This window comes from Salmo trutta, chromosome 37, assembly GCF_901001165.1.
Source record: "Salmo trutta chromosome 37, fSalTru1.1, whole genome shotgun sequence".
In the NCBI taxonomy this organism is placed as follows: domain Eukaryota; kingdom Metazoa; phylum Chordata; class Actinopteri; order Salmoniformes; family Salmonidae; genus Salmo; species Salmo trutta.
In genome coordinates, this window is record NC_042993.1 from 17,583,578 (window position 1) to 17,605,209 (window position 21,632).

At 42.4% G+C, this 21,632-nt stretch overlaps 1 protein-coding gene across 4 annotated transcripts in view; it reads left to right on the plus strand.

Annotated features, from left to right (window-relative positions):
• The window catches only part of LOC115176370 (epithelial discoidin domain-containing receptor 1), an 81,373-nt gene that overhangs the window by 24,139 nt on the left and 35,602 nt on the right, over window positions 1–21,632 (plus strand). For all 4 annotated transcript variants that reach the window (XM_029736357.1, XM_029736356.1, XM_029736355.1 and 1 more), the window contains exon 2: window positions 16,270–16,427. In XM_029736357.1, coding sequence (XP_029592217.1) covers window positions 16,328–16,427 — 100 coding nt within the window. In that variant the 5' untranslated portion in view covers window positions 16,270–16,327. The remainder of the gene's footprint in view (window positions 1–16,269; window positions 16,428–21,632) is intronic.

A 21,632-nucleotide genomic window follows, 5' to 3' on the forward strand; every position in this document is an offset into this window, starting at 1 on the left:
AAGATGAATATGCAAGTAGAGATACTGGGGTGCAAAGAAGCAAAACAAATAACGGTATGGGGATGAGGTAGTTGGATGGGCTATGTACAGATGGGCTATGTACAGGTGCAGTGATCTGTGAGCTGCTCTGACAGCTGGTGCTTAAATTTAGTGAGGGAGATATGGGTCTCCAGCTTCAGTGATTTTTGCAATTTGTTCCAGTCATTGGCAGCAGAGAACTGGAAGGAAAGGCGGCCAAAGGAGGAAATGGCTTTGGAGGTGACCAGTGAAATTTACCTGCTGGAGCGCGTGCTACGGCTGGTTGCTGCTATGGTGACCAGTGAGCTGAGATAAGGCGGGGCTTTACCTAGCAAAGACTTATAGATGACCTGGAGCCAGTGGGTTTGGCGACGAATATGAAGTGAGGGCCAGCCAACGAGAGCATACAGGTCGCAGTGGTGGGTAGTATATGGGCTTTGGTGACAAAACAAATGGCACTGTGATAGACTGCATCCGATTTGCTGAGTAGAGTGTTGGAGGCTATTTTGTAAATGACATCGCCGAAGTCAAGGATCGGTAGGACAGTCAGTTTTACGAGGGTATGTTTGGCAGCATGAGTGAAGGATGCTTTATTGCGAAATAGGAAACCGATTCTAGATTTAATTTTGGATTGGAGATGCTTAATATGAGTCTGGAAGGAGAGTTTACAGTCTAACCAGACACCCAGGTATTTGTAGTTGTCCACGTATTCTAAGTCAGAACCATCTAGAGTAGTGATGCTGGTCGGGTGGGCAGGTGCGGGCAGGGATCGGTTGAAGAGCATGCATTTAGTTTTACTTGCATTTAAGAGTAGTTTGAGGCCACGGAAGGAGAGTTGTATGGCATTGAAGCTCGTCTGGAGGTTAGTTAACACAGTGTCTAAAGAAGGGCCAGAGGTATACAGAATGGTGTCGTCTGCGTAGAGGTGGACCAGAGAATCACCAGCAGCAAGAGCAACATCATTGATGTATACAGAGAAAAGAGTCGGCCCGAGAATTGAACCCTGTGGCACCCCCATAGAGACTGCCAGAGGTCCGGACAACAGGCCCTCCAATTTGACACACTGAATTCTGTCTGAGAAGTAGTTGGTGAACCAGGTGAGGCAGTCTTTTGAGAAACCAAGGCTGTTGAGTCTGCCGATAAGAATGTGGTGATTGACAGAGTCGAAAGCCTTGGCCAGGTCGATGAATACAGCTGCACAGTATTGTCTCTTATCGATGGCGGTAATGATATTGTTTCGGACCTTGAGCGTGGCTGAGGTGCACTCATGACCAGCTCGGAAACCAAATTGCATAGTGGAGAAGGTACGGTGGGATTCGAAATGGTCGGTGATCTGTTTGTTAACTTGGCTTTCGAAGACCTTAGAAAGGCAGGGTAGGATAAATATAGGTCTGTAGCAGTTTGGGTCTAGAGTGTCTCCCCCTTTGAAGAGGGGGATGACCGCGGCAGCTTTCCAATCTTTGGGGATCTCAGACGATACAAAAGAGAGGTTGAACAGGCTAGTAATAGGGGTTGCAACAATTTCGACTGATCATTTTAGAAAGAGAGGGTCCAGATTGTCTAGCCCTGCTGATTTGTAGGGGTCCAGATTTTGCAGCTCTTTCAGAACATCGGCTATCTGGATTTGGGTGAAGGAGAAATAGGGGAGGCTTGGGCAAGTTGCTGTGGGGGGTGCAGGGCTGTTGACCAGGGTAGGGGTGGCCAGGTGGAAAGCATGGCCAGCCATAGAAAAATGCTTATTGAAATTCTCAATTATTGTGGATTTATCGGTGGTGAGAGTGTTTAAAAAAATTCATATTTATTGAATATTTGAAACATACAATATACTTGCAGTGAAGCCGCTCAATAACTACATCACACCAGTCATCTAACAGACTCCCATTCAGAGCAACAATCAGAAGCAGCCAGGGTCAATGCCCTGCTCAAGGGCATGTTGACTGATCTACCACCAGGTCAAAAAACGTGAACCCGAACCCTCCAAGATCCCCCCACAGATCCCCAATAGCTGTCCCTCAACCATTTGAGACATACAATTAATACCATTCCCCTCCCCCAAGAACCCCCCAATGCACCAACAACCAAGATAATGAACTAAAGAGAAAAAAGGAAAAGACAGAAGAAAACAGCAAACAACAATGCAACATTTTAAAAATATATATTAATAATAATTTAAAACAAAGGACATCAAGGACAACTAAAATCATAACAGCAATGTCAACTGTATTTGTTTGTGCTGCATGTCTGGCACTACTACATGTATGTGTGTGTTCTTGTATGTGTTTATTTGAATGAGAGTGTGTGTATATGCATGTGTACAAACACCTGCACGGTCAGCCTTAGGTAAACCGGCATTAGTTGTAAAAACACTACCACTTAGTGTCATTTTGATGTACTTTTTATTATGTTTTATTTGTACTTTTTGTACTTTTTTCACTTTTATCTTTGACCATCATTCTATCTCTTACACAGCAACTCCACTCCTACTTGCCTTCAATTCCACATACCAACCCTCAGCTTCCCTCAGCCCATCCCATCTATCTCTGCTGGCCACCCACTTCAGGTTTCTACGCAACACATATCTTTCAACTATGCTGTGAGGTTTAAAGTACAATTTCAATCTATCTAATCGAATAGAATCCACAGATTGTGAGTTGAAGATAAATACTTTTACTACGAGTATTAGTATATTACTAACTGACTGACCCGGTCTCTCCAGATCTCCTAACAGTATTATTTCTAGGGTCAATTTTAGATCAATGCTATGCATTTTCAGCCATTCCTGAACCTGAGACCAGAAACAGGCTACCTGAGGGCAATACCAAAATAAATGGTCTATTGAATCTGTATCCTCACAACAAAATCTGCAGAGCATCGATGATTTTATGCCCCAAATATTAAACATTTTGATGTTGGCAAGAATTGTATATAATAATTTTAGCTGAAAAGCACGAAGTCTTGAATCTTACGTTGTTTTATATATCAACTCATACACCCTGTACCATGGAATCGGTACCTCAAAAATCTCTTCCCAACTATTTTACAATTTGTATGGCACAGTTGTCAACATCCTGGTCCTCAAATGAAACTGGTATTCTTTCCTATTTATGCTATTTTTATTCCTTCGCCAGTTTTGATCCTTTATATTGGGCAGACAGACCAGTTCCCTACCTCCTCCCGCTGCCACCCGCCTCCATTTTTGGGGCAATGCTGTAATCAATTGGTTGTACTCTTGGATTGAGCAGACCTTTCCATACAATTCTGATAACTCTATGAAGGACATAACTCTACCATTCCAATTTACAATATCATTTAAGAACTAAATACCCTTTTCAAACATCTTTCCCATAAATACAGGTATTTTATCAACCAGCACATTTGGGTTCAGCCATAATATTTGTTGTAATCTTTGTTCTATCTTTCAGGGGGATGAAATTGAAATTGTAGCCAGCTCTGCAATGCTGGTTTGAAAAGAGAGATACTTTGAATAAAGTATAATTTTCAATTAATCAAAAAAGAGACATGGCAATCTGCACAAAGGCAAAAAGGCCATTTTTAAACAATGGATGAGCTTTTCTTTGTAATCTACTTGAGAACCATTTAGGGTTCAAATAAAACTTTTGAATGAGTGAAGCTTTTAGAGAGAGGTTTAGTGCTTTTATATTTAATAATCTCAACCCACCCAATTCATATTCATTATATAGATAGGCACATTTTATTTTGGCTGGTTTAGCGTCCCAGATAAAGCTCATATGATTTGAAAAACGAATCATCAGGAGTAGGCAGCGCCATAAGTAAGTGAGTAAACTGAGATATGACTCAGGAGATAATCAGGGCAATTTTTCCATAAATAGACAGGTATTTACCTATTTATCTTGTCTATTTTTACAAGTTTTCTATTGAAATTCATTGTGGAGAGCTTATTTATATATTTTGTGATATGAATACCGAGTATGTGTACTTCACCATCAGCCCATTTTATAGGTAAACTGTAGGGTAATGTAAAAGTTGTATCTTTTAAGGATCCAATACGTAACATTGCACACATAATTAGGTTTTAGTCTAGAGAGTACAGAAAAGAGAGTACAGTGGTCCCGTGTGGCTCAGTTGGTAGAGCATGGTGTTTGCAACGCCAGGGTTGTGGGTTCGTTTCCCACGGGGGACCAGTATGGAAGAAAAAAAATGTGTATGAAATGTATGTAGTAAGTCGCTCTGCATAAGAGCGTCTGCTAAATGACTAAAATGTAAAAGTTATCCAGATCTTCAATGAGACATTGCAGGGCTCTAGCTTGCGGACCTAATATAAAACTTGAGTCATCAGCGTACATGGACACCTTGGATTTCTAATCCTCTACTGTTGTTATTGGAGCTGATTTTAATAGCTAGCATTGCAATGGCCATAATGAATAGATATGGTGACAGCGGGCACCCTTGTTTAACTCCTCTTGACAATTCAAAACTCTCTGAGAAGTAGCCATTATTTACTATTTTACACCTGGGGTTGCTATACATTATTTTTACCCATTTTATAAGAGAATTATCAACATTTAAAAAATCCAGGCATTTCTAAATAAAATCCAGTCTTACTTTATCAAATGCCTTTTCAAAATCCTCTATAAATTCCATTCCTGGTTTCTTATATGTTTCATGATGTTCTATTATTTCTAGTAGTTGTCGTATATTATCTTCAATGCATCGTCCATGTAAAAAACCTGTCTGATCAAGATGAACAACACCTGGTCAAACCCTTTTAATTCTGAGTGCTATGCATTTTGCTAGTATTTTTGCATGACAACATTGAAGTGTAAGGGGCATCCAGTTTTTTAGATAGACTGGGTCTTTATATTTGCCATCTGGGTCTTGTTTTAATAATAGAGAAATCAGACCTTCCTGCTGAGTACCTGACAGACTACCATTTCTATAGAAGTAGTTAAAACAATCTAACAATGGAGCTTTTAGTATAAAAAAAACTTGATCTACCTCTACCGGTATGCCATCAAGCCCTGGGGTTTTTCCAGACTGAAAGGATTTAATAGCCTCAAAAATGTATTCCTCTGTAAGTTGGCCTTCGCACTGATCTTTCCGTACATTTGTTAATTTTCCATTTTTTATATTATTTGGAAAGAATTCCTTACCATAATCTTCATTCAGTGGGAAAGGATGAGACGGAAACGAGAACATCTGCCTAAAATAATTAGCTTCCTCTTTTAAAATATCATTCGGAGAATCATAGATGACTCCGTCTTCATTAACGAGTTTCTGCAAGTTCTTTTTGTTAGCCTTCCTGTTTTGGAGAATCAGGAAGAATTTGGTGCATTTTTCTCCATATTCCATCCAGTTTGCTTTATTTTTGTAACAGATTACATTAGATCGTTCTTGAATAAGTTCCTCAAGTTCTTTTTGTTTTTCCTCTAACTTATTTTGTATCGCTGTAGTATCGTTTTTATTTCTATCTACCTGTACTATTAGTTCATGGATTTCCCTTGTTAGTCTTGTCTCTTTAGCCAGAAACTGCTTTTTTATTATTTATGAATATTGAATTGAATGACCCCTGAAGGTACATTTAAAGGTATCCCAAACAATAAGGGGATTTGCTGAACCTATATTATACTGGAAAAATTCAGTTATGAATTATTTTGTCTTAGTTAAAAATAAGTTGTCCTCCAGTAAACTTTGATTAAATTCCCAATATCCCCGTCCATGTGGAAAATCTATAAGAGTTATGTGAATCCCAATTAGATGATGATGCGATCGCTTCCTGTCTCCTATTAAAACTTTTTAAACCTTTGCTGCAAGAGAGAAAGAGACAAGAAAGTAGTCAAGACGACTAGCTTGATTAAGTCTCCTCCATGTATATCTCACTAGGTCAGGGTTTTTTTAGTCTCCAAATATCCATTATTTCTAATGTGTCCATAATATTTGTGATTTCCTTAAGGGCACGGTGATGAAAGTTTGTAGAGTGATTACCTTTACGGTCCATTGAGGTACTTAACACTGTGTTATAGTCTCCTACCATAATGATTAGATCATTTGTTGCCTGTAAGTTCAATAAATTGGTATAAATGTTTTCGAAGAAGTGTGGATCATCCTGATTTGGACCATATGGATTAATGAGACAAATCTCTTTTTCGTCCACTTTCATATTCAAAAGGATCCACCTTCCTTGCGAATCATTCCGGACTATTTGCACATTCAGATCGACATTTTTGTTAATTAATATCATCACACCTTTTGAGTTCCTTTGTCCATGACCGAAAAGTATTTCACCACCCCATTCCTTTTCCCACGCAACTTCATCTAAGGATGTAGAGTGAGTTTCCTGTAAACAGTATATGTTATATTCCTTTTCTTTTAACCATGTAAAGACTGATCTTTTTTTATAATCTGCCAAACCGTTACAATTATAACTGGCTATACTTATTTCACCCCTTACCATAACTAGATAGTATTCTCAGGCTAAATTGACCATAATTAGTGTAAAGTTACTGCCATCAGAGGTATTATGAAGGTCAAAACTAGAGCTTTCAAATGTCTGATATTTAGTATTCAAGAAATAGGTTCTAGCAATATTTGTTTTATTTCCTTGCCTGTTTGCCTGTGAGCCAATGCCACAGATGTTAGAAAATTGAGACAAGATATTATGTGTGTAGCAAATCTGAGTAGGTTGATGTGTATGATATTGGATGTGATATAGTGAGAGTGTGTACGATGTCTGTATAAGAGTAAGACTATAATGTGTGATGTCCAGATAAATAATAACTCTGCCAGTTTGCATGGTTGAGTGTCTATGTTTGTAACATGTAGGGCATATAGCCTTAATATTCATTATGATAATTGTAATCCATATCATATCACCATCATAGTTGCATCCTAATTACCTTTAACATAATTGAAAAACACATCCCAGCATTTCCATAGCAATTGACGTTTCACATGATCATGCGCTAGACCTTACATTACTCTAGAGACGGCTTCACTACAGTACAAATGTATTCCATACAACATGTTATTATTCCCCAATGCCCCTATTCTGATATCTTCCCCTCCGCTTGTTGTAAACATATATAAAAATGTAGACAAATACATAAAAAAGATTGTAACCATATATAAAAATGTAGACAAATACATAAAAAAGATAGACAAACAATAAACATTAAATTATAAAACAGTTCTCGACAATAGAGAAAGAGGGAGAGAAGAGAGCGAGATCAGGTGTGTGTGTATGTATAAGTCCGTATGTGTAAGCAAGCATGTAATTGAGTACGTGTGTGTTCATATCCACTTCATAATGTTCCTATATTTTTACAGTTCCCATACCTTCTTCTTTTTGTAACTTGAAGTCCCTGTAGAATTTAGTACAGCCACTGTGGAGCTGTCTCGGAATAGCTTTCCATCTATAAAGAGTTTGTCCACAATGATAAAGGCATGCCTACCATCCTTCCTTTGTTGTCTTTGTACCGGATACAGTCTCTTACGATGTTCGTTTATCTCCCTTGGAAATTGGTCATTGAGACCGAATTTGGTCCCTTTTAAGCTCCCTTCCCCTGCTTTTGATCAACTCATTTTGTTGGTAGTGTTCAAATTTCGCGATGTTCGGTCAGGGACCCTTGGTCTTGTCGCTCCGAGCTCCAAGTCTGTGTACTCTGTGGAAAGCCACCTTGTTTACAGTCTCTATAGGAAGTTTCAAGACGGATTACATTAATTCTCTGGTCGCGCCCTCTGGATTATTGGACACGTCCTCAGGAATCCCAGTAAAAAAACGATTTTCACGCATGCTACGACTCTGTATGTCTACTAGCGACTCCTTCATCACCCTGTTTTCCCTGAGTAGACAATCCATGTTGGAATCGTGGATTTTTACCTTGGCTGTGAGTGTCTTGTTTTCTCCTTGGAGCGTGAGAATTTCACTCTGGCTGAACTCCAAACTCCCCCTCAGCCCTGCTACCTCCTCACACAACTTTTACAGTGTTGCATGGATTCCAGCCAGAGCACTAGCCTCTACCTCAAGGGTAAGTAAATCGTCCGTGTCTGTAGATGAATCTGTTTTTCTTTTTTTTGTCGGGTTAAAGTTATTTTGTGAGGTGGTCGGATCTTTCCACGAAGGAGTATGTTGTTCCTCCATAGCGTAAAGCTGTTGGTACTCGTCGATTTCCCTCAGGATCTCCTTAGTATCCAGATTGGCTCTTTACTGCAACCAGTTGTTTTACGAAAGATCACATTGAGTCTTTCCCACGACAACGACAGGTGTCTGTAGTACAGCCAGCTAGCACTCGTGGAATCCGCGCAAAAAAAGGAACACAAACTTGCAGTCCCAGCCGTAAAGGCTAACCGCGTCGTGGAATCCTTAGCAACAAAACTTTAGTTCTGATTTGTTTGTTTGGATTTGTTAGATTAGTTCGGTGGTGATAGTGTTATTCTCCATGGACTTTACAGTGTCCCAGAACTTTTTGGAGTTTGTGCTGCAGGATGCAAATTTCTGTTTGAAAAAGCTAGCCTTTGCTTTCCTAACTGCCTGTGTATATTGGTTCTTAACTTCCCTGAAAAGTTGCATATCGCGGGGGCTATTTGATGCTAATGCTGTACACCACAGGATGTTTTTGTGCTGGTCAAGGGCAGTCAGGTCTGGAGTGAACCACGGGATTTATCTGTTCCTGGTTCTACATTTTTTGAATGGGGCATGCTTATTTAAGATGGTGAGGAAAGCACTTTTAAAGAATAACCAGGCATCCTCTACTGACGGAATGAGGTCAATATCCTTCCAGGATACCTCGACCAGGTCGATTAGAAAGGCCTGCTCGCTGAAGTCTTTTAGGGAGCGTTTGACAGTGATGAGGGGTGATCGTTTGACCGCAGACCCATTACGGACGCAAGCAATGAGTCAGATAGTTTAATAGTACTTCAAGGGAAGGCGACAGCTTCAAGGGAAGGCGACAGCTTCAAGTGAAGGCGACAGCTTCAAGGGAAGGGCGACAGCTTCAAGGGAAGGGCGACAGCTTCAAGGGAAGGGCGACAGCTTCAAGGGAACGGCGACAGCCTCAAGGGAAGGCGACAGCTTCAAGGGAAGGGCGACAGCTTCAAGGGAACGGCGACAGCCTCAAGGGAAGGGCGACAGCTTCAAGGGAAGGCAACAGCTTCAAGGGAATGGCGACAGCCTTAAGGGAAGGGCGACAGCCTTAAGGGAAGGGCGACAGCTTCAAGGGAACGGCGACAGCCTCAAGGGAAGGGCGACAGCCTCAAGGGAAGGGCGACAGCCTTAAGGGAAGGGCGACAGCCTCAAGGGAAGGGTGACAGCTTCAAGGGAAGGGCGACAGCTTCAAGGGAAGGCGACAGCTTCAAGGGAACGGCGACAGCCTTAAGGGAAGGGCGACAGCCTCAAGGGAAGGGCGACAGCTTCAAGGGAAGGGCGACAGCTTCAAGGGAAAGGCGACAGCCTCAAGGGAAGGGCGACAGCTTCAAGGGAAGGCGACATCTTCAGGGAAAGGGTATCAGAAATTCTTGCAGGATTAGCAAAAATGCCTGCTGGATAGTAGCACAGCTCTCTAGCTGCCACTATTGTTCTTCTGGCCAGGTCTTTAAAGATTCTGAGATAGCCCCTCAGAACCAGTAGCAGTGTTACCAGGCTAACAACAATCCTGACCTAGCCTGGTCTCTGATCTGTTTGTGTTGTATTGTCAACTACAGCATAAATAAACAAAGGGTTATTCTACAAAGCAGGATCAACGAGTTAGCCATCTTACTTGCCTAACTATTCTAAAGTAATGTTGTCATTTTTAGAAAGATAAGTTTGAAATGGGCATGGTCTAATTGACTCAATAACCATAACACATATCTAAGCTTTTTAATGAATCAGAAAATCAACAGTTATTTATTGTTATTAATTCAAGTTAGCTGGCTAACTCATTGATCGTACTTTGTAGTATATCCCTCTGATGTGTCTAGACCTCACAAACAGATCTGGGACCAGGCTATCACTGACTCACAGACAAAATAACAAAACCATCTACTCTCGTTCAGGAAAGCCTTCAAGTGCTGCCTTGTTTCCCCGGCTGACACTATCGAACACTGTAAGTGCTTGGAAGGTTAAAAGGTGTTTCCTTCTATCCAGGACTCACCGGATGGTTGTGCCTCAGTGACTCCCTCTACTCCCTCTACTGGGTCTGATGCAAACCCAGAACAAAGACCTCACTACTCTCTAGCCTCCCCAGTGGGAGGGTTACTATTACTCCTGTCTGTCTGTCTTACTGACTGGCTGACTGGGGAGAGAAATGGTCTGTCTGTCTTACTAACTGGCTGACTGGCTGGGGAGAGAAACGGTCTGTCTGTCTTACTAACTGGCTGACTGGCTGGGGAGAGAAACGGTCTGTCTGTCTTACTAACTGGCTGGCTGACTGGGGAGAGAAACGGTCTGTCTGTCTTACTAACTGGCTGACTGGCTGGGGAGAGAAACGGTCTGTCTGTCTTACTAACTGGCTGACTGGCTGGGGAGAGAAACGGTCTGTCTGTCTTACTAACTGGCTGACTGGCTGGGGAGAGAAACGGTCTGTCTGTCTTACTAACTGGCTGACTGGCTGGGGAGAGAAACGGTCTGTCTGTCTCTTACTAACTGGCTGACTGGCTGGGGAGAGAAACGGTCTGTCTGTCTTACTAACTGGCTGACTGGCTGGGGAGAGAAACGGTCTGTCTGTCTTACTAACTGGCTGGCTGACTGGGGAGAGAAACGGTCTGTCTGTCTTATTAACTGGCTGACTGGCTGGGGAGAGAAACAGTCTCTGTGTCTGCTGTGTTCATGGACTCCACACAGAGAAGACAGAACACAGAGAATATAATAGATTTAGAATCAGCTCCTTGTTCTACCCCAGGCCCAAACTCAACCCCTTAGAATTAGACTGAGAGGAACGAACATTCCAACTCAAAGTTGGGCTTGATACCATCAAGTCATATAGTATGGCAAACTCTCATAATATGGCCCAACTTGAATGGGTGTTTTAATGGGCACTATTGATCTTAGCAGTTCCAAGACAATCACATTATACACTGAACAAAAATATAAATGCAACAATTTCTACACCTTCTTCGCATAGAGTTGATCAGGCTGTTGATATTGGCCTGTGGAATGTTGTCCCACTCCTCTTCAATGGCTGTGCAAAATTGCTGAATATTGGCGGAAACTGGAACACGCTGTCGTACATGTCAATCCAGAGCATCCCACACATGCTCAATGGGTGACATGTCTGAGTATGCAGGCCTTGAAAGAACTGGGACATTTTCAACTTCTAGGAATTGTGTACAGATCCTTGCGACATGGGGGTTCATCCATGAAGAGCACACTTCTCCAGCGTGCCAGTGGCCATCAAAGGTGAGCATTTGCCCACTGAAGTCGGTTACGACGGAAAACTGCAGTCAGGTTAAGACCCTGGTGAAGACAACGAGCATGGAGGTGAGCTTCCCTGAAATGGTTTCTGACAGTTTGTGCAGAAATTCTTCTGTTTGCAAACTCACAGTTTCATCAGTCCGGGTGGCTCGACTCAGATGATCCCACAGGTGAAGAAGCCGGATGTGGAGGTCCTGGGTTGGCGTGGTTACACGTAGTCTGTGGTTGTGAGGCTGGTTGGACGTACTGCCAAATTCTCTAAAACAACGTTGGAAGCGGCTTATGGTAGAGAAATGAACATTAAATTCTCTTGCAACTGCTCTGTTGGACATTCCTGCAGTCAGCATGCCAAATACACGCTCCCTCAAAACTTGAGACATCTGTGGCATTGTGTTGTGTGACAAAACTGCACATTTTAGAGCCTTTTATTGTCCCCAGCACAAGGTGCACCTGTGTAATGATCATGCTTTTCAATCAGCTTCTTGATATGCCACACCTGTCAGGTGGATGGACTATCCTGGCAAAGGATAAATATTCACTAACATGGATGTAAACAAATTTGTTGCCAAAATGAAAGAGAAATACGCTTTTTGTGCGTATGAAAAATGTCTGAGATCTTTTATTTCAGCTCATTGCGTTTATATTTTTGTTCAGTATAGTTTGGAATGCAAACTACAATATGATTGTCATGAGACATTGCAGTGCCAAAAGGAATCCAAACTTTTGTCAAACTTTCTCTGAAGCATACTTTTTCAAAAGAACATTTCTTCCCTCCCTCATTCCCTCCTTCCCTCTCCCTTCTCTCTGTCTGTTTTATTGTTGTGTGGTGGGACTTAGACAGCTGTTCATAACCATTAGTTAGCCTTGTGAATTAGTCTGGACAAATCATGTAAGTGGAGGGAGATGGCAGTGGGATAGGGAGATAGATAGATGGTTAGCTAAACACTGGGCTCGCCTCACTTCCCTCACTAGCTTCTCCCTAAACACTGTGGCTTGTTTTTCCACTTAGACATGGCAGCTGCCTGGTGCCTCAAAAACACTTGACTGTCTATGCCAAACATAATCTTGGTTTTGGTTAGTGGTGATTTTCATTTGGTTGTATTTTCTTCAGAACCTAAGGTTTGTGTTTCCATCCAGTTTTGTGATCGCTTGTCAGTAAAAGTATTTTATCTGTTGTAACATTTGTTGAGTACCTTGTTATGGATTGTGACGGGGATCATTTTTAGGATTGTTGACATAGTGGACAGGCCAGCAGAGGGAGATTCTCAGCTCTGGTTCTGCATGCTTGGAGTTACTGGAATCCTGTAAGAGACATATTTCAACATGGTGTCATCTGGCACAGCAGACACACACTGCTTCACTCGTTTGGAAGGCTTGGGTGTTTTCTCAAAACAAGCTGTCTACTCTCTCCCTCTCTCTGAACACTTGCACCCTGTATCTGTTGCCTAGCGCCTGTCTTTTGTTCTGGACAGCTGCACTGGCTGGCTATCCCTGAAATCTCCTCTGTCACACACACACACACACACACACACACACACACACACACACACACACACACACACACACACACACACACACACACACACACACACACACACACACTCTCTCTCTACTATGTCATCCATGTCATCTGGACTGCTCCTTCGTTCCATCCTTCTCTTCCGTTCTCTATGCCTACAATTCCACTTTTCACTCGTCTTCATACCTCCCTTCATTCCCTCCCTCTGTCCATCACACTGTCGCTCCCCTTCCTCTGTGTCCCTACAGCTGTGTGTCAGCTGTCGGTCTGTGCCAGTGAAGTCAGAGGGCCCACAGGGACCCCAGGCCACCCCTCTACACCCCCTCCCCTACCAGCTGTCTCCCCCTCCCTGCCCCCATCACCCCCAATCATTAAGCATCCACCAGTAAAACTACTGGACAAGCCCTTTTGTGTCTCGTAGATGGGTACCTACAGCACCCTATCAGGCCCCAGTCTAACTACTACAGCACCCTATCCACCCTATCAGGCCCTAGTCTAACTACTACAGCACCCTATCCACCCTATCAGGCCCTAGTCTAACTACTACAGCACCCTATCCACCCTATCAGGCCCCAGTCTAACTATTACAGCACCCTATCCACCCTATCAGACCCCAGTCTAGCCACTACAGCACCCAATCCACCCTATCAGGCCCCAGTCTAACTACTACAGCACCCTATCCACCCTATCAGGTCCCAGTCTAACTACTACAGCACCCTATCAGGTCCCAGTTTAACTACTACAGCACCCTATCCACCCTATCAGGCCCCAGTCTAACCACTACAGCACCCTATCAGGCCCCAGTCTAACTACTACAGCACCCTATCCACCCTATCAGACCCCAGTCTAGCCACTACAGCACCCAATCCACCCTATCAGGACCCAGTCTAACTACTACAGCACCCTATCCACCCTATCAGGTCCCAGTCTAACTACTACAGCATCCTATCAGGTCCCAGTTTAACTACTACAGCACCCTATCCACCCTATCAGGCCCCAGTCTAACCACTACAGCACCCTATCAGGCCCCAGTCTAACTACTACAGCACCCTATCCACCCTATCAGGCCCTAGTCTAACTACTACAGCACCCTATCCACCCTATCAGGTCCCAGTCTAACTACTACAGTACCCTATCCACCCTATCAGGCCCCAGTCTAACCACTACAGCACCATATCCACCCTATCAGGTCCCAGTCTAACTACTACAGCACCCTATCCACCCTATCAGGCCCCAGTCGAACTACTACAGCACCCTATCCACCCTATCAGGTCCCAGTCTAACTACTACAGCACCCTATCCACCCTATCAGGCCCCAGTCTAACTACTACAGCACCCTATCCACCCTATCAGGCCCCAGTCTAACTATTACAGCACCCTATCCACCCTATCAGGTCCCAGTCTAACTACTACAGCACCCTATCCACCCTATCAGGTCCCAGTCTAACTACTACAGCACCCTATCCACCCTATCAGGCCCCAGTCTAACCACTACAGCACCCTATCCACCCTATCAGGTCCCAGTCTAACTACTACAGCACCCTATCCACCCTATCAGGCCCCAGTCTAACCACTACAGCACCCTATCAGGCCCCAGTCTAACTACTACAGCACCCTATCCACCCTATCAGACCCCAGTCTAGCCACTACAGCACCCTATCCACCCTATCAGGTCCCAGTCTAACTACTACAGCACCCTATCCACCCTATCAGGTCCCAGTCTAACTACTACAGCACCCTATCCACCCTATCAGGCCCCAGTCTAACCACTACAGCACCCTATCCACCCTATCAGGCCCCAGTCTAACCACTACAGCACCCTATCAGGCCCCAGTCTAACTACTACAGCACCCTATCCACCCTATCAGACCCCAGTCTAGCCACTACAGCACCCAATCCACCCTATCAGGCCCCAGTCTAATTACTACAGCACCCTATCCACCCTATCAGGTCCCAGTCTAACTACTACAGCATCCTATCAGGTCCCAGTTTAACTACTACAGCACCCTATCCACCCTATCAGGCCCCAGTCTAACCACTACAGCACCCTATCAGGCCCCAGTCTAACTACTACAGCACCCTATCCACCCTATCAGGCCCCAGTCTAACTACTACAGCACCCTATCCACCCTATCAGGCCCTAGTCTAACTACTACAGCACCCTATCCACCCTATCAGGCCCCAGTCTAATTACTACAGCACCCTATCCACCCTATCAGGTCCCAGTCTAACTACTACAGCACCCTATCCACCCTATCAGGCCCCAGTCTAACTACTACAGCACCCTATCCACCCTATCAGGTCCCAGTCTAACTACTACAGCACCCTATCCACCCTATCAGGCCCTAGTCTAACTACTACAGCACCCTATCCATCCTATCAGGTCCCAGTCTAACTACTACAGCACCCTATCCACCCTATCAGGTCCCAGTCTAACTACTACAGCACCATATCCACCCTATCAGGCCCCAGTCTAACTACTACAGCACCCTATCCACCCTATCAGGCCCCAGTCTAACTATTACAGCACCCTATCCACCCTATCAGGTCCCAGTCTAACTACTACAGCACCCTATCCACCCTATCAGGTCCCAGTCTAACTACTACAGCACCCTATCCACCCTATCAGGCCCCAGTCTAACTACTACAGCACCCTATCCACCCTATCAGGCCCCAGTCTAACCACTACAGCACCCTATCCACCCTATCAGGTCCCAGTCTAATTACTACAGCACCCTATCCACCCTATCAGGCCCCAGTCTAACTACTACAGCACCATATCTACCCTATCAGGCCCCAGTCTAACTACTACAGCACCCTATCCACCCTATCAGGTCCCAGTCTAACTACTACAGCACCCTATCCACCCTATCAGGTCCCAGTCTAACTACTACAGCACCCTATCCACCCTATCAGGCCCCAGTCTAACTACTACAGCACCCTATCCACCCTATCACTCCCCATGCTGTAGTCTAACTACTACAGCACCCTATCAGGCCCCAGTCTAACTACTACAGCACCCTATCCACCCTATCAGGCCCCAGTCTAACTACTACAGGTGATTTCCCACGTGGATTCCTCCTCTAAGCCTGAGGATTTAGTGGAGTTGCTCTCCAATGAGTCCATGGTGTCTGGTTACACATACACAGGGCTGACAGACAGGGCTTCATAAATCACAGAGGAAGCTACTGTATGTACTAGACTGGACCTGACATTTAGACAGAAACCCATCCACACGGATTATCACCCCTCTCTCTCATTCTTCCTACTCTCTCGTATTCTGTCTTTCATGATACAAAATAAATGATTCATGCATTCTGAAATCTTCTAATCCTTCCTCTCTCTCTCTCTCTCTCTCTGTCAGGTATGCCTGTGGTTGTCAGCGCGTCTCCGGACAGGTAACCGGGCGTGTTGCTGGTGCCATGGCAACGCCAGAGCTGCGGCTGTTACCTGTCATTGTGGTTACCTTTATCCTGGTGGCGTTGTCGGCTGCGGATGACCACGACTGGCACTTTAAACCAGGTGAGAGGTCAAAGGTCAGATGTCAGACAGGAAGTGGCTGCTTAAGGTCAAGGTCAAATCAGATCCCCAGAATATGATTGGTCGTTATTGTTGAAGAGAATGGGTTCTCAATAACCTACCTAGTTAAAGCCAAGGTAGATAGCAGACGGACTAGGGATTGATGATCGTTGACCAATCGGCCAGGTTTAATACAATTTGAGTCACAACAAGGGAAAAAACTATAATCAGAACAGATGTGTTTTACCTTCCATTCATGATCTCACAGGCATCCCCTCAGAAATGTCAGACAGTTCCATCGCTGCCTCACCCATTGCCTTATCCTCCTCCTCCACCCCTCCATCCCTCGTCCTCTCTGCCCCTTTCTTGTCCACACTCTCCTCACATCTCCTCACATTCTTGGATGTGTGCCTTAAGTCTGTCCATCCGCTATCAGCAGCCGATCCTGTTTCAGGTCCGTGTCTCCTAGGCAGCCATGTGTAACATTTTTTTAGTCATTTTAGCAGACGCTCTTATCCAGAGCGACTTACAGTAGTGAATGCATACATTTCATCAGGAGAGAGATGGTAGCAGGGAGATAGAGCCTTGGGTATTCAACCTCACTAAAGTACAGGCCACTCATCACTTGTCAATCATACAAAGAGAGAGAGGGGAAGGAGGGAGGGGAGGAGAGGGATTGAGATAGAGTAGAGAAAAGGATACTCCACAAGGTGAAACCAGAGCTGTCACCTCCAGGGCAGACAATGAATTATCTGTCTCCCGCACACACACATGCATGCACACGTTTGTGTCCTCTGATTTGATCCATATGGTTATTATTTCCACACCGTTGCTGCGGTGATGCAACAACAAGTCTTAAATAGCCCATTAGTACCAGGATATGAACTGATATGAAGAGTGAATAAAAGAAGGGAAACACCCACCGTGTGTGTGAAAGGGGAAGAAAGAGAGGGAAAAAGAGAGATGGAGCGTTGGAAGAAAGCCAATAGAGACAGAGAGGGCAATGACAGAGGGGAGTAAAAAGAGAGATGGAGAGGCCTGGAGAGAGAGGTTTATTGGCAGCTAGGTAATGATGTAATGAAACAGGCCTGTCCGTGTGGGGGTGTAGGGGGTAGGTGTGTGTGTCTCAGAGGGTTTATCTTCCAACTCCACATTCCTATCCACTGACTCACTGACAGCTTCTGAGTTAGAACTTCCCCACGACCTCATATCACTGACAGCATCATTGTCCACCCCCCCACGCCCTCATATCACTGACAGCATCATTATCACCCCCCCACGCCACCATATCACTGACAGCATCATTATCCACCCCCCACCCCACCATATCACTGACAGCATCATTATCCACCCCCCCACCCCACCATATCACTGACAGCATCATTATCCACCCCCCCACCCCACCATATCACTGACAGCATCATTATCCACCCCCCACCCCACCATATCAATGACAGCATCATTATCCACCCCCCCACCCCACCATATCAATGACAGCATCAGTTATCCACGCCCCCATATCAATGACAGTATCAGTTATCCACGCCCCCATATCAATGACAGTATCAGTTATCCACGCCTCCATATCAATGACAGCATCAGTTATCCACACCCCCATATCAATGACAGAATCAGTTATCCACGCCCCCATATCAATGACAGTATCAGTTATCCACGCCCCCATATCAATGACAGAATCAGTTATCCACGCCCCCATATCAATGACAGAATCAGTTATCCACACCCCATATCAATGACAGTATCAGTTATCCACGCCCCCATATCAATGACAGTATCAGTTATCCACGCCCCCATATCAATGACAGTATCAGTTATCCACACCCCCATATCAATGACAGTATCAGTTATCCACGCCCCCATATCAATGACAGTATCAGTTATCCACGCCCCCATATCAATGACAGTATCAGTTATCCACACCCCCATATCAATGACAGTATCAGTTATCCACGCCCCCATATCAATGACAGTATCAGTTATCCACACCCCCATATCAATGACAGTATCAGTTATCCACACCCCCATATCAATGACAGTATCAGTTATCCACGCCCCCATATCAATGACAGTATCAGTTATCCACGCCCCCATATCAATGACAGTATCAGTTATCCACACCCCCATATCAATGACAGTATCAGTTATCCACACCCCATATCAATGACAGTATCAGTATGTAATGACCTTGGCATCTCCTATTGTTCAATATTCATCCTATTAGATGATTCATTAACATTGACTGTACGTGTTTCTTCCTGAGTGACTAGAAGAGAAATAAGAGGTGACAAGGACATTATTGGATGAGTTTCTCCACGCAGTCTGAGGATGTGTCCCAAATGGAACCCTATTCCCTATGCAATGTATTGCTTTTGACCAGAACCTTGGAGTAGGGTGCCATGTAGGAAAGATTGGAAATATAGAGGAGGAAAGCCGGAGATGACTGGTGACCAATGACTGGCTCCAACAATGACATGTACAGGTGTAGGATCACCCTGTTGTTGCAGGACATTTCACAAACTTGTAGTGTGTTCGAGGTTTAAAATGTCTGACTTAATTTTCCTTAACAAAAATGTCCATCAATTATAATCCACACAATGATTCATATTTCCTGTTGCTGCAGAATTATATTCCTGCTGTGAGAAACAGGTCAAATTAAGATCCTTTTACCTATTATAATACTCCTGATGTATGATAGTAGAATGTGTATGATAGTAGAATATGTATGATAGTAGAATGTGTATGATAGTAGAATGTGTATGATAGTAGAATGTGTATGATAGTAGAATGTGTATGATAGTAGAATGTGTATGATAGTAGAATGTATGATAGTAGAATGTGTATGATAGTAGAATGTGTATGATAGTAGAATGTGTATGATAGTAGAATGTGTATGATAGTAGAATGTATGATAGTAGAATGTGTATGATAGTAGAATGTGTATGATAGTAGAATGTGTATGATAGTAGAATATGTATGATAGTAGAATGTGTATGATAGTAGAATGTGTATGATAGTAGAATATGTATGATAGTAGAATATGTATGATAGTAGAATGTGTATGATAGTAGAATGTGTATGATAGTAGAATGTGTATGATAGTAGAATGTGTATGATAGTAGAATATGTATGATAGTAGAATGTGTATGATGGTAGAATGTGTATGATAGTAGAATGTGTATGATAGTAGAATGTGTATCATAGTAGAATGTGTATGATAGTAGAATATATGATAGTAGAATATGTATGATAGTAGAATGTATGATGGTAGAATGTGTATGATAGTAGAATGTGTATCATAGTAGAATGTGTATGATAGTAGAATATGTATGATAGTAGAATGTGTATGATAGTAGAATGTATGATAGTAGAATATGTATGATAGTAGAATATGTATGATAGTAGAATATGTATGATAGTAGAATGTGTATGATAGTAGAATATGTATGAAGTAAATGTGTATGATAGTAGAATGTGTATGATAGTAGAATGTGTATGATAGTAGAATATGTATGATAGTAGAATGTGTATGATGGTAGAATATGTATGATAGTAGAATATGTATGATAGTAGAATATGTATGATAGTAGAATGTGTATGATAGTAGAATATGTATGATAGTAGAATGTGTATGATAGTAGAATATGTATGATAGTAGAATATGTATGATAGTAGAATGTGTATGATAGTAGAATGTATGATGGTAGAATGTGTATGATAGTAGAATGTATGATGGTAGAATGTGTATGATAGTAGAATGTGTATGATAGTAGAATATGTATGATAGTAGAATGTGTATGATGGTAGAATATGTATGATAGTAGAATATGTATGATAGTAGAATATGTATGATAGTAGAATGTGTATGATAGTAGAATATGTATGATAGTAGAATGTGTATGATAGTAGAATATGTATGATAGTAGAATGTGTATGATAGTAGAATGTATGATGGTAGAATGTGTATGATAGTAGAATGTGTATGATAGTAGAATGTGTATCATAGTAGAATGTGTATGATAGTAGAATATATGATAGTAGAATATGTATGATAGTAGAATGTATGATGGTAGAATGTGTATGATAGTAGAATGTGTATGATAGTAGAATGTGTATGATAGTAGAATGTGTATGATAGTAGAATATGTATGATAGTAGAATATGTATGATAGTAGAATGTGTATGATAGTAGAATGTGTATGATAGTAGAATATGTATGATAGTAGAATGTGTATGATAGTAGAATGTGTATGATAGTAGAATATGTATGATAGTAGAATATGTATGATAGTAGAATATATGATAGTAGAATGTGTATGATAGTAGAATGTGTATGATAGTAGAATATGTATGATAGTAGAATGTGTATGGTAGTAGAATATGTATGATAGTAGAATGTGTATGATAGTAGAATGTGTATGATAGTAGAATGTGTATGATAGTAGAATATGTATGATAGTAGAATGTGTATGATGGTAGAATGTATGATAGTAGAATGTATGATGGTAGAATGTGTATCATAGTAGAATATGTATGATTGTAGAATGTGTATGATAGTAGAATGTGTATGATAGTAGAATTTATGATAGTAGAATGTGTATGATAGTAGAATGTGTATGATAGTAAAATGTGTATGATAGTAGAATGTGTATGATAGTAGAATGTGTATGATAGTAGAATGTATGATAGTAGAATGTATGATAGTGAATATGTATATGTAGAATAGGAATGTGTATGATAGTAGAATGTGTATGATAGTAGAATATGTATGATAGTAGAATGTGTATGATAGTAGAATGTGTATGATAGTAGAATATATGATGGTAGAATATGTATGATAGTAGAATGTATGATGGTAGAATATGTATGATAGTAGAATGTGTATGATAGTAGAATGTGTATGATAGTAGAATATATGATGGTAGAATGTGTATGATGGTAGAATATGTATGATAGTAGAATGTGTATGATAGTAGAATATATGATGGTAGAATGTGTATGATAGTAAAATGTGTATGATAGTAGAATGTGTATGATAGTAGAATGTGTATTATAGTAGAATATTCTATTCTGTCCTCTACTCTCTGTATGACAGGCATGATGAATTATGTTATGTAGTCTCTGTCTCATTCTTGTCCCCCCCTCTCTCTCTGTCTGTGTCTCCCTTTCTCTCTCACACACACACACACA